The sequence below is a fragment of the Balaenoptera physalus genome (assembly GCF_965194825.1).
Source record: "Balaenoptera physalus genome assembly, chromosome: 1".
NCBI lineage: Eukaryota > Metazoa > Chordata > Mammalia > Artiodactyla > Balaenopteridae > Balaenoptera > Balaenoptera physalus.
In genome coordinates, this window is record NC_138882.1 from 144,177,179 (window position 1) to 144,190,229 (window position 13,051).

Here is a 13,051-nt window from a genome sequence, read left to right on the forward strand (position 1 = left end):
GGAGGCGGCGGCGGTGGCGGTGGCGGTGGCGGTGGCGGCGGCGGCGGCGGCGCGGGGGGGCGGGGGGGGGGGGAGTCGTGTCCGGCCCGGCCGCCGCTCAGGCTCGCGGGCGGTAGCCCAACTCCGCCCGGCGCGCCCCGGCCCGCGGCTCGCGGCCTCCGTCGCTCGCCGACCCGCGCAGCGTGGGCTCGTCCCGGCACCGAAACTTTCGCTCGGGAAAGCGAGCGGGCGACTGGCGGCGAGGACGCAGGCTCCACCCGGCCGGCGCGGGGGGACGCGGGGCCACGCAGCTCCGCTCCGCCGAGACCCGGGACCGGCTCGCCGCCGCCCGCCCGTGCCCAAGGGGCGCTGTCCCGGCCGGGGCCGGGGGCCCCGGCCCGCGTCCCTCCCGCGGCCGGACCCCAAAGGCTGAGAAACAATAAACAAAAGTAAGAGTTTGGGGAGGCTGCTGCGGCGCGGGATCAGCGGGCGGGCAGCGGGCGCGGGGACCCGAGTTCTCCCGCAGCCAGGGGTGCAGCGGCCCCGAGAGTGCGGGCGTGCTGGGGGCTCCGTCGGCGGCCCCCTCCCCGGGCGCCGCGTTAACTACAGAAACCGGCCTCGCGCCTGCAGAAACGCTGAGTCCAGATTTCAGCGTGTCATGGGCTGCAACCCCGCCGAAACACGTGCGGGGCGTCCGAAAACACCGCCGTTCCGCAGTCAATCGCCCCGATATTAATTAACGCATTAATAAGAGGGCGCCATTAGCCATGTGCCCACACAAATGGCCGTGCAAGAGGAATGCACCCGCATGGAAACAAAGTTACTTTCTTAAAGCTGTATTTCTTCACCACCCCCCCTCCACGAGCATACGCGCGCGCACACACACACACACACACAGAAACACGCGCAGACATGGGCACACCCCGAGACACATGTTCCGGGCCCTGCTGGAGCGGGGGTCCCCGGCACCCCCGGCCCGGCCCCAGGTCGGCCCCCGCCACTCCGACCCCCACAGCCCCTCCGCATCCAAACAGCTGCTTACCTGGGTGAGACAGAGCGGAGAATACATCACTGCCCGGCGGTGGGGTGTGCGTGTGCGTCTGGGTGTGCGGTTTGGAGGTGTGCGTGAGTGCGGGTGAGAAAGGAGAAAGAGGGAGAGAGGAGGAGAGAGAGAGAAGGGGGGAGAAAAAAAAATCAAGCCTGCTTCTTGCGTTCACATTTCCAACTCGGCTCAACTGCAGCCAGCCAGCGCTATTGCCGCTCCATGAGCTGAACTTTAACCCCGCCTAGAGTTTCCCTACACTCCACTATACATGTCTACTGTACGCGGGCGTTAAAGGCATAGCGCACCCTTTCCAGCTCCCGCGCCCGCCGGCCGGGTGCCCGCGAGCTGCCCGCGCGCCCGCCTCCGCCTCCGCTCTGCACCGCACCGCACGGCCGCCGCCCGCTCGCGCCGCCGCGGGGGGGGGGGGGGGGCGGTGTGGGGGAGGGGGCGGCTGCGGCGCCGCGCGGCCAGCCGGGTCCCGAGCCTCCGCGGCCGCTCGCGCTCGCTCCTTTCTCGCTCCCTCGCTCGCTCCCTGGCTCGCTCGCTCGCTCGCTCGGCCCCCCCCCTCCGCCCCCCCAGTCCCCGCTCAGCGCATTACTGGGTAACGCAGTGAGGAGCAGTTACAGTCTGTACTCCCGGGCAGCTATAGGCTGCCACAGGATGTGCTTAAGCAAACAAAACTACTTTTCCTCGTTCCCATCCCCCAACCCCCGCCGCAGACCTTCGCGGACCTCGGTGGAGGACTTGGGCAACTTTGCCAGGTTGCCCTGCACCCCTCGGTTCGCTGCGTGGGCACGTAGAGAACCGCAGAGAAGGCGGGGAGGGGGGGCAAATTTGCATGTATGCAAATTTTTTTAAAAATCAGACCTCCTAGGTAACTTTTTTTCCCTTCTGAAATGCGGTACGGCTCAAAGCATTGTAGTCTCTCCAACGAAGCTTTTTGTGGGAATAGATCGTCGGCAGAGGTAATTATGCACAAAATCCTGCAAACTTTGTGCAGCTTCAGTCCTATGGCCTCCAGAAGCGGGGGTGGTGGGGGAAATTTTCACAAGGAAGATTCACCGGATTTGGGGGCTGGGGGGGGGGTGTCTGGAGAAAGGGAGGCGGAGATTAACTAGCATTCTCCCTCCCAGGACTGTGAAACTAGTGGGTTTGAACACAGACGCCATAGAAAAAGTTCTATCACGTTCAGAAACAACAGTGGTTTAGCTATGACATCTTTCTCTTTTTAGGAAGAAAAAAAAATGTGAAAGGGATGTCCCCTTAGGGAAGGGAGATATTCTGGTCCACAAACACGTGCCCAGAACTGGACACATGCTATCGTTACTGTCCCTGTTCCTGAGACACCTCTGGAAGGGTTCCTTTTAAGAATCCCCTCTTTTTCCCTCCCCCAGGTAATAGTTCTTAAAATGGAAAAGAGCTTCCTGCAATTATTTTAGGTTTGCTAAAGTATTGTTTTGGCAAAAAAGGGGGTGGTTTTTAGGGTTTGGCAAGTTGCCAATAAGCCTGCTTTTCCAGTTTTTTTAACCTCATATTTTCTCTCTAGGCTCTCTTCACTGATGGGAAAGAAAAAAAAAAAAGTATACCTCCTTCCTACAAACCCCCATCCCATTTCTTCCTCCTCATCTCCCTCACTCTAGTTTGCAGCCTGCTGCATTTTCTAATCCTTCTCAAGATTCCAAAAGGAAAGACGACTGTATCACGTTGAAAGGCTCTGGCACACAGACAGGGGAATCTGCACCTTGGTAGAGGTTACACAGCTAGAGAGCCTCTGAAAAGAGGAAATTCCTGTAGGAATGCCCACTCAGCATGTGAGGGTGAGGTGACATGTTAAGGCCACTCTCATTCAGACTCTCCCCCACCCCACCCCCCTTTTAAAAGTAAGGAGCAAGAAATATGCTACTGGAGAAAACAAAGTTCTCTGAAATATTCTGTATCTTTCTAACGTGATTTTATGCTTGTTCTCTAGTTACTTTATTGCCAAAATAATTCCTGAATTCTCAAGAGACCATTTTCACACGCCCCCCGCTTCTAAATCTCCTTGGAAAACTCTCTGATTATTTATTAAGGGGTGAGGGGAAATAATGACTTAAACCTTTAATGAGAGAGACCCGTCTTCCCAAACTACACAACTGCTTTTCCTTGGTTCCTCTTGGATATCAGTAGGGGAGAAACGTCCTAAAAGACAAGCCGAATAGCAGAGACAACATCCCTGGCCACGAAAACCCTTGCTGGGATCTATAACTTCAACGCGCTCCAAGTTTCCTCGATAGAAGTTTCTGGCTGACGGTTCCAACATGTAACTGAGGCACAGTGAGAAGTTATTGTTCCGAGTGTGTACTCTTGGGAAGCTTTCTTCCAGAGCAGATTAAAATCTTTCTTTTGGTGTGTTAAAAGGTAGACTTCACATCTGCCTCTTCCCAAAACAGCAAAGACGCTGACTTTTAAGTGAATCTCAAGAAAAAGGAAAATAATTTTTTAGAAAGGGCTGGCACGTCGCTCTGGTTTTAAAAAAAAGGGGGGGGGGAAGTAATTTAATGCTGCTATTTCTACTTTGAAAACTTCTTTTGTTGCAGCAGTGGATGTGCCCGCGATTTCCAGCTTTCTGCGGTTAGCAATATTATCTTAAGTAACTTTTGGCGCCCTTCGTAAGACTTTTGGATATGGGACGATTGTTTGCGCCCTCTAGGCAAGGGCTGGATCCAAGTTCAGCACCAAAGCCCTGCACATCCGCTCCTGCTTTCTCTCCTACCTCCGCCAGCTCCCGCTCCCTCCCCCGCGGGAGGTGGGGGGGTGGGCCGGCGAGGGAAACACTACAAAGCACAGTTCCAACTACAGCCTTTGGAAACAGGACTGCGAAAAATACAGTAGAAGAGTTACAGTTACAGAGAGGCTTCTGGTAACTTTCTCTCCAACAGGCATAAATTTAAACACACAAAGAAACAGATGTTCCTCAAAGGGCAGACTGGGGGTAGAAAACCTTTCCAACCCTCTCCCCTACGTCCCAAGTTGCAAAAGTAAATCCTTGTCCAGAGTTCACAAAGATACTAAGACCCTTGAAAGAGAACAGGGATGGAGGGCGAAGAGAAGAAAGAAAGGACAGTAGAGAGAACAGTATAGGAAACACAGGTGAAGTACAAAAACTAGTTTACTGCAATCATATAAGTGACCCATTGTTAGGAAGGATAAACCCCTTATTGGAAATAACCACTCCAGTCATTTATTTTGCAAGTGCTAGGCGGCTGCCTTGAAATGGGATTGTCTCTGCGCAAAGGAGGCTCCTGTCATGCTCTCTGCTATCCATATTCTCCCTGGCACAGAGCCCAGCCTTGCATTTGCTGTGTTTTATTTGCAGAAATGTTACCTTGCCAGTTTTAGTGAAATCCTCTTAGATATATAAATTATGTCAATAAGGTTTCACTTATATGTACATCTCAAATACCTCTCATTTTGGAGGTTACTTAATAGGAAGATCTTATTAATATGATTTAGATTTTAATGTAAAAAGCAATGAAGGTAAAATTGGGGTTCGTAAGTGACAACGCCATTTACTATAGTTCCTACCAAGACTAACTTTATTATTAGCATCTTCCAACATTTTTCTTCTCTAGTTTTTTGACCTACAGTCACTTGTGTGCAGATTTTTCTTATATGCATATATTCCTAAATTGAATCATGTTGCTGAACTGAGCATCCAAGTGGATTCTTACATCAGATTTCCAGGCCAGATTTGATTAGAAGGCCTAAAGCCTTGGGAAATAGCTCAATGGGAATTTAAGCCAAAGATGGGAAAGAGCCTATATTATTTTCCATTCACTTCCCAACAGAATTAGGTGTCTACACAGCTCAGAGGGAAGGAAGAGATGGATATATTTTAGTCAGAGGCTGCCAGTTACTGTCTCCAAGACAAGCTACCACAGTTGGTTTCCACTGGATTGGTGTCAAAGACTTGTCCAAGAGGCCAGACTCCAGCTAAGAGTTAGCGAGTCAGCAATCTTCCACACACACCCTCCACAGGGGTTGTTGTGGTAACAAGAAGAAACGTGAACTTGGCCAGTCTCAAGATCCTATTCGCTACTGACCATATATTTAAACAGAATTCAAGAAAAGTCAAGAACAACACTCTCTTTCTCCCCATCTTCCCTTCAAATGTATAAAACAGCTGTCAGTTCACCTGGGAAACAGTCTCTCTACCTTAAACCTGTTGTTTAGAGCTCAAGAGAGGCTTGCCTATTCCTTCAAAGTACCTGAAAAGCCAAAGCTTCTAAGATAATCAGAGTAAGACGTTTTGCAAGGCTAATTGTGCAATATATTACTTCCCAAAGCTCACTACAGTCCCAGTTTTCAAGCCACACATTTTTAAAAGTTGAACCTCACCTTACACAACCATTAACAACTTCCCTGAATTTACAAATAACAATTCATGCAAAGTTAAAGATTTCTCTAGCAGAATTTTTTAAAACTTTTCCCAAAAGGCGATGAAGAAGGCATACAATTCACGCAAAACAAGACAAAACAAAACCCATGCTGTTTTTTTTTTTTTTTTTTTCTTAAACTCGAAAACTCTTTCCTATTGTGCTTGCTAAATCCGGAAGAGCTTGTAGCTTTGACAGCTTGAACCGCACCATCCCCTTCAGAGCCGCAGAGAACTTCAGATCTTCTCTGCCCGGCCCCCTCTGGCTGTTGCGAGCCATTGTACACCCAAGCTTGGATATGATTGGATAAAGCTCTTGTCAATCTCCCATGTTGTCCCATTGATTAGAGGATCGAATCGTCAATTACTCTCCGGGTCCAGACATTTCTTTTCGGGTTAGGTTGACTGCTGAGGCCAGACGTCTTTTTACAGAACAGAGCACGTACAGGATTTTTTTCCCCCTTTCTGGAACCGAGCAAGCGCTAGGAGGAAAAAAATCTGTCAAGCTCAGCAATTTTTTCAAATCTCGGGGAGAAAAAAAAAAAAGGAAACCCGGTCCCTGATGCACATAGCAAAAAAGAAAAAAAAAAAAAAAAAGCCATCCACAAAGCTACATCTTTAAAACAAAACCATTACAATAGATATTTACCCAGCAGTCACTTCAATGCATATGCAAGCTAGAGAAATTTTAAAGTCTTAGCCATTAAACAAAATCATTCTACCATTATTGTTGTTTATAAAACACATATCGTATAAACGCAAAATAGAAAGTTTAAAGATGTACCACGTACCACTGCAATGTAAAAAGAGTACGTGAGAAACTTTTAAATGTTCAGACGAATTGCTTCATATGTTGTCCCCCTATTTTTTTTTTTTTTTTTTTGCATGAGAAAAGATATCTAAATAAACTTGGAACCGTTGAAAACCCGGAAGAGATTTTTTTTCAAGCTGTTGGCCAATTGCAGGCTTCTTGGAGATTTTTTTTTTTTTTTTTTTTACTCCAAATCAGGAGGCTTTTGCAATTGCAACGCGCGCTCTCTGCCTCTCTCACTGTCTCTCTCTCCTCTTTTGAAAGCGATCCAACCCCGGCTGGCTGGTTCTCAGATTCTCTCTGGTTTTGCCTTGTGTGCTTTGGATTGTACGAGACTTTGCAGAAGTTGCCATCGATTCGCAGTCCCTCTCTCCCGTCCCTACTCCCTTGTTTATTTCCGCAATCGCTGCAATTTGCATAGTAACCACGCAAGAGGCGCCGGCGGCTGCCTGCGGAGGGGGCCCGGAGGGGGCAGGGAAAAGGCCTTGCCCCCTTCTCCCTTCCTCCTGTCGCTCTCCCCGCCAGTCTCCTCCTCCCCCACGGCGTGTGGCCAATAGGAGCCCCGGCATTTAGCGCAAGCTCCGGTCGGGACACCGTTCGGAAGAAAAGCCCCTGTGTTACTAGGCCCCGCTCGCAGGATGGTGTTTTTGGCGCAGTAGGAGTTCCCCCGCTTGCGGACCTGGCAGCCGGTACTAAGGAGATGTGAGGATGTAGTACCTTTGCCTGCGGTTGTGCGGGTTTTGCACGTTTTAATCAAGTCTGCACACCTGCTTTCTCGGTTTCTTTTTCCACAACCTCTCGTGAGTTATTAGGCTAGTTCATGATGGTTAGTGAGAGATTTAACCTTTATTTGCACTGGTGTAGACCAAGAGTTAAAGATCCTCTTTGGTTCATTAAATCAAGAGAGTGCAAAATGTCACAGAGAACTCGCAGTGAAATAAAGCTTCTGCTCCAGGTTCAGAAAGGAAAAAGCATTGACTCTGCTCTCTGCAGATGGCTGAACATAAAATTGTTAGGTGCGCTCCCTCAAGAATGAAGCTCTTCCTTTAAAGCAGGAGACGCAGTGAAATTCTAACTTAATTGCAATTGTCTGATTTGTCAATAACCTTACAAAATCTGGGTTTCACGAAGTTTAATGCACCCCTCTACCTCCCATCCCCCCAAAAGAAGAGCTGTAAGAATTTCGACATTTAAAGGAGGGGGGTTAAAACACAATTATTGGAATATTAAGTCCTTCATCTCACTGATTCATCTTATTAATCCAGACTCTTTAAGATCATGTCATCAGGATATCTCAATGTTAACCTTTCATGTGTTTATTTTAAACAATAAACTAGCCATTGATGCAGTGGCGGTGCGGGGAGAGTGTCCCTTTAATTGGAAAGCTTCACAACCGGGCTATGGCGTTTTTTTTAAATGTGTTTGCTTTATATCAGTTAAGTAGCTTAGGACGTTTTGCTGAATAACTGAGTTACGTGAAAATGTGTGCTTAGCTCACTTGATAAAAATTATCCAATAAGAAGTCAAGAGGAATAGGAAGCAACCTGGCAGTTGTCTGATTTTCTTAACTGTCCTTGGTGAAGGTACCTAATTAATTAATAACAGGACCTTGCACAGTTAAATTAGAGGTTAGAGAAACCTCCTATTTTATTTTGAACCACATTTTTGGCTGTAGGCTTGCACTTTACAACTAGCTAACTGATGCAGCATTACTGGGAGGTTTAGTACTGTGGCTGCCCTTGGTGTTAAGCAAGCTTGGCTGTTCTGGTCTGCCGCTGATAGATTCAGATATTGCCTGGCTCTAGAAAGTCTGTGGCATTTTAATCCTGGCCTCCTCCACTGAGCATACATTTCCACTTGGCATACTACTTTCACCCTAGAAATACACTTGATGAGATGTAGTGGCTTAAGTAAAAAGAAAAAATAATTTTTTAAGTAACCAAAAAAGTTCTAAGCCTAGTTCAGCTGGTGCTAGGGCTGTGTGATCTTGAGATGGTTACATAACACCTGTAAAATAGGACATCGACCTATTGTGAGAATGGAGGTCTGTTTTGTCAAGAGCTGAGAGCCTTTGAAATGCACAAGAGGTATAACCTTGTATTGCATTGCTCTGTAGAGGCCATGGTCTGAATAATTCCCAATGCTAAGCAAGCCAGGCCTTGTCAGTAAGTGGTAACAGTGAGTTTTGTGTACAATGTCTGTAGTTCATTAACTTAGTCTAATGTGGTAGGTTAGTACAATTTCCAAAGTGACCTTTTATATCTCCATCTAGTTAACAACATAGTATAGGCTTTGGAGTCCAACTTAGGTGTTAATGTTGGTCCTACTATGTGACTCCAGGCAAATTATTTAACCTCTGTAAGCTTTAGATTCCTCATCTGAAAAATGGGACATATTCAGAACATTTGTAAATTACCTAGTACATTATGTGTGGTCAATACACGGTAGCTATAATAATAATATTATTACTGTTCAATATGTACCATGTTCTAGGTACATTGAATGTGCTAGTTGGGGATACAGAGAATAAGATATTATCCCTGCCTCTAAGAAGCTTTCAGTCCAATGGCAGAGACGACATAAAGGTAAATAACAATGTAATGTAATAAGTGCTACGTCCAACTTAGATATACATAAAGGGCAATGGGAACACAGATGACTGATTTTGCCTGGATGTACAGATAAAAAGCTAAAAAAAGGAAATGACATTTGTGTTGGGCCAAAAGTATGAATTTGTCACGTGAACAATCGAGGGGCAGGGCACTCCTGTCCAGGAAAGCACGGAGATGTTAGTGTATACAATGGGCCAGAGAATGGGGATGGCTTCGATTGTGGCTCATTGCTCTAGCTACTATTAGCTTGTGTTACAGTAACTAGAGATGTAGTTAGAAAGGCAGACAGAGGCAAGATGGTGGAGAACCTTGCGAGCCATTTAAACTTTTGCTTGAGGGACCGGGGAGGCATGAAAGGTATTTAATCAAAAGATAGACAAGGTAAGATTTGCAAATTAGAAAGATCATACTAGCAATGGAGGCAAAGAGACCAGTTAGAAAAAGGTGAGAGAAGATAAAGTCTTGAACTATATAGCACAGCAGGAATGAATGAGCAAGAGAGAGAAAGGGAGGGAAGAGTAGAGGGTAGGAGAGAGGTGAGGAAGCACGGGAGACATGCCATTGACATTCACTTTAGGGACTTTGATCAACAGGGACAACTTAAGAGTGCAATTTTTCCAGACTCTCCCCAAAGTCCAAATATCCACCCGATGTATAATAAGACCTATTAGTGAAAGAGGCTCTCCTTACCCCACAAATTGCCACTTCTATATCCTTAAACCTACCAATATTAAATAATTTTAAAATAAAACAGTAACCATAATGATAGCTCACATAGCTTGACTGTTTACTCTCTATTATCTCTTCCCACACCCTGAATTTGTGTTCCAGTAACTTCAGCCCCACTGAAAATCAGCTGCACGTCGAATAGGGTGATTTTGAGTCGTCACCCCCATTGAGAGCCTCATGTTTCCACCTAGGCCTGCTTTATGCCTTGAAAATAGTAGGCTCTTCCAGGAATTCTGCTTTGTTGACCCAAATAAAACCTTAATCCTCTTGCAGGGCATTGATATGGAGACTAGAACATCAGAGTCTTACAGATTTAGAAACATAATTCAGAATTGCAATATTTTTCTCATAATAAATTTAAATTTCCAAACTAAGTTGAATGTTGAACACACAGATATATTTCACATTTTCTTGATTTGCTTGGTAAATCCTAGATCATCCAAAGTACTTTTTAGGCTAAGTAATCAACACTGGCGTTTAGAGATCTAACGTGGCAATATAAAGGATAAATACTAGAAGCAAATTTAAATGTAGGATTTGATGAGGCTTCCAAATAAGCAAGTTGTGGCAGACTATTGTCTCCCCTAAATCTGTTCTCTATTTTTGGAGACATAGATGAACGGTTTAGAGCCTATATTTCCCAGCCTTCCTTGCAGATAGGCATGACACATGATTAAGTTCTTCTCAATAGAATGGGAGCAGAATTTCCGAGTCCAAGCTCCATGTCACTTGTTTAAAAGAAATTTGTTGTCAATTTTTGGCCTAAGGACCGCAGTGAGGCCATGTTAGAGACTGAACTTCAGTGACAAAGACCAGGACAATGCCCTAGGAGACAAGAGAGCAGCAAGGTAGGAGAACCTGTGTCCCTAAACGACCTCATGGAGCAAAGCTGCTCCTCCAGCCTAGATCATATTTAAACCGTTGTGTTCTGAGGTCTCTGATATAGCAGCCTAGCCTCTACTATAACTAATAGTCAAGATTATAAAATAGTCTCATGATACCTTTGGATTTCTCTCTAAAATGTTATGGTTTTTTCCCCAACTTGGTACAGATCACATTTGGTTTTATTATCACCCTCCTGTTCCAGACTCTCCTCCCGCCTCAATTCTCTCTGATACCCCCTCGTCCCATCCACGCTAAATGACTCACTTCTCTCATCACTTTCTGAACACACCATACATGTTAATTCATCTCTTCCCTTGTTTGTGTGCTTTTTTTTTTTCTGTCCAGAAATCCCTAAAAAATGGGTTCCACTCATTTTTTTGTCGAGAACCAAATGCTACTTCCCAACTCCCCTGGCAGAATCCATCAGTCCCTCCTGCATGTTCGATAATGTCTTATACTCACCTCTAGGACAGCTCTCTACACATTGTATATAGTTATTTATTTGTCCATTTGTCTGCTAGACTATGAGCTCCTTGAAAGTGTGATGACTTCATTCATCCTTGTATAACTACAAGCAAAGTGCCATAGTAGATCCTCAATAAATGTTGGGCAAATTCACATGTGAATGAATAGATGAACAAATTGTTAGCTTTCCAGCCTTGTAGTCTGATGAAATACAGGGTCAGGAGTGTGGCTCATGCAAGATGTGGCATTATTACCAGGTGGCAATTTTAAGTAGCATAATAGTAGGACATTGAGTTTGTCACAGGCCTTCCACATATGTTCTCACCTTTACCTTTCCTTCTGGATAGGTCAGCCATTGTCATTCTCACCACACAATCGAGGAAACTAAGGCTCAGGAAACTGTAAGGGTTACTCAAGGTCATTCATATAGTGAGTGGTTGAATAGAATTCAATTTGTTTAGCATTCCTCCCCAAAGCTCTAGCTATGATGTGTCTGACTTGGGAAAAAGTTCAGGCTTCAATTGTTTTAAGTACTGTTTTAACAGTTAGTGGGCTCTAATCATAATCAAAGGCAAACACATGGACCCATCCATTTTTAAAAAAAAACAAACAGCTTTATTGAGGTATAATTGATATACAAAGAACTGCACATATTTAATGTATACAGTTTGATGAGTTTGGACATATACCAACACCCATGGTACCATCACCACAATCAAGGTAATAGATATATCCAGCACCTCCCAGAGTTTCCTTGTTCTCCCACCCCACTTTTGTTTGTGGTAAGAACATTTAACTTGAGGTCTATCCTCTTAAATCTTGAAGGGCACAGTACTGTATTGCTAACTCTAGGCACTATATTGTACAGCAGATTTCTAGAACTTATTCATCAAGCAGAGCTGATGAATAACGTTGAATAACAACTCCCCATTTCCCCCACCCCCAGACCCATCCTTCTTATCTTAGACACACACCATAATAAACTAGAAATTCCTCAAGACCAAAGACGATGGTGCACAACTGAGCTGCTAGGACAACCAGAGAGAGGAAATCTGTATCATGACTAAAGTGAAGGTAGCAAAGTACGAGTTCCCAATTCACAGAAGAAGAGCTGAAAGGGACCTCAGAAGTCTCCAACCACCACATTTTACAGATGATAAAACTGAAACTAGTAGAGTGAAGTAGCTAGCTCATGGCCACACAGCTGGTAAAGAATTAATCCCCAGTTCAGTGCCAGTTTCATTACATCATGCAAGGGATATTTTGCAGGAATGGGAAAGGAGTGAATAACTATCTCTAGTATCAAAGTTGAAAAGAGGCCTGGGAAAGTGAAGAAATACTGTTTGTGAATCTGATAAGAGAAAGAAAACGGTTAATTATCTAAATTGAAGGGACAGCTATAAAATCCAGGCAGGTACCTGAAAGATTTACCTCTACGTGCTCAGACAGTTCAAGGATAATTTTGAGGAAAAACAAATGAGGGCGGGGGTGAGAGCAGCAACTGCAACTTGGTGTGAAGAGCTGTGAGGGATCTGGTTCTCTAGTCTCTGCTCTTTGTGGCCTCCGGCAGTTCAACCTCTCCCTCTGGCTTCCTTCTCTGTAAAATGTGAATATCATCAGCCTCGCTTACATCATGAAGTTTTGTGAGGATTCAATGAAATCATGAATGCGAAACTGTACAACAATTTAGGTTTCTATTCTGTGAAGGCCTATACCACCAACAGTTGTTTATCATCTAGCACAGAATCAAGAACGTGGATATTTAGTTGGTCGTATTTATCCTGCCTCTACTCAAAAATGTTTTGGAGGGCTTCCCTGGTGGCGCAGTGGTTGAGAATCTGCCTGCCAGTGCAGGGGACACGGGTTCGAGCCCTGGTCTGGGAAGATCCCACATGCCACGGAGCAACTGGGCCCGTGAGCCACAACTACTGAGCCTGCGCGTCTGGAGCCTGTGCTCTGCAACAAGAGAGGCCGCGATAGTGAGAGGCCCGTGCACCGCGATGAAGAGTGGCTCCCGCTTGCCACAACTAGAGAAAGCCCTCGCACAGAAACGAAGACCCAACACAGCCATAAATAAATAAATAAACAAATATTTAAAAAAAAAAACAAAC

The 13,051-nt window shown here is 45.7% G+C and overlaps 1 protein-coding gene and 1 long non-coding RNA gene across 13 annotated transcripts in view; one reads left to right on the plus strand and one right to left on the minus strand.

The window, feature by feature from the left end:
- The window catches only part of NFIA (nuclear factor I A), a 392,763-nt gene extending 390,989 nt beyond the window's left edge, over positions 1 to 1,774 (minus strand). For 7 of the 12 annotated variants that reach the window (XR_014261496.1, XM_082453623.1, XM_082453622.1 and 4 more), the window contains exon 1: positions 1,022 to 1,079. Coding sequence is in view for 11 of the 12 variants with exons in the window: in XM_082453623.1 (XP_082309749.1) it covers positions 1,022 to 1,048 (27 nt within the window). In the remaining variant the exon portion in view is untranslated. The other 5 variants (XM_082453615.1, XM_082453621.1, XM_082453620.1 and 2 more) reach the window with 4 other exon arrangements.
- LOC309657133 lies at positions 101 to 13,050 on the plus strand. The gene is made up of 2 exons (XR_014261662.1): positions 101 to 1,025; positions 2,571 to 13,050. It is a non-coding gene; the product is annotated as an uncharacterized lncRNA (long non-coding RNA).
- The last annotated feature ends 1 nt before the right edge of the window (position 13,051 follows it).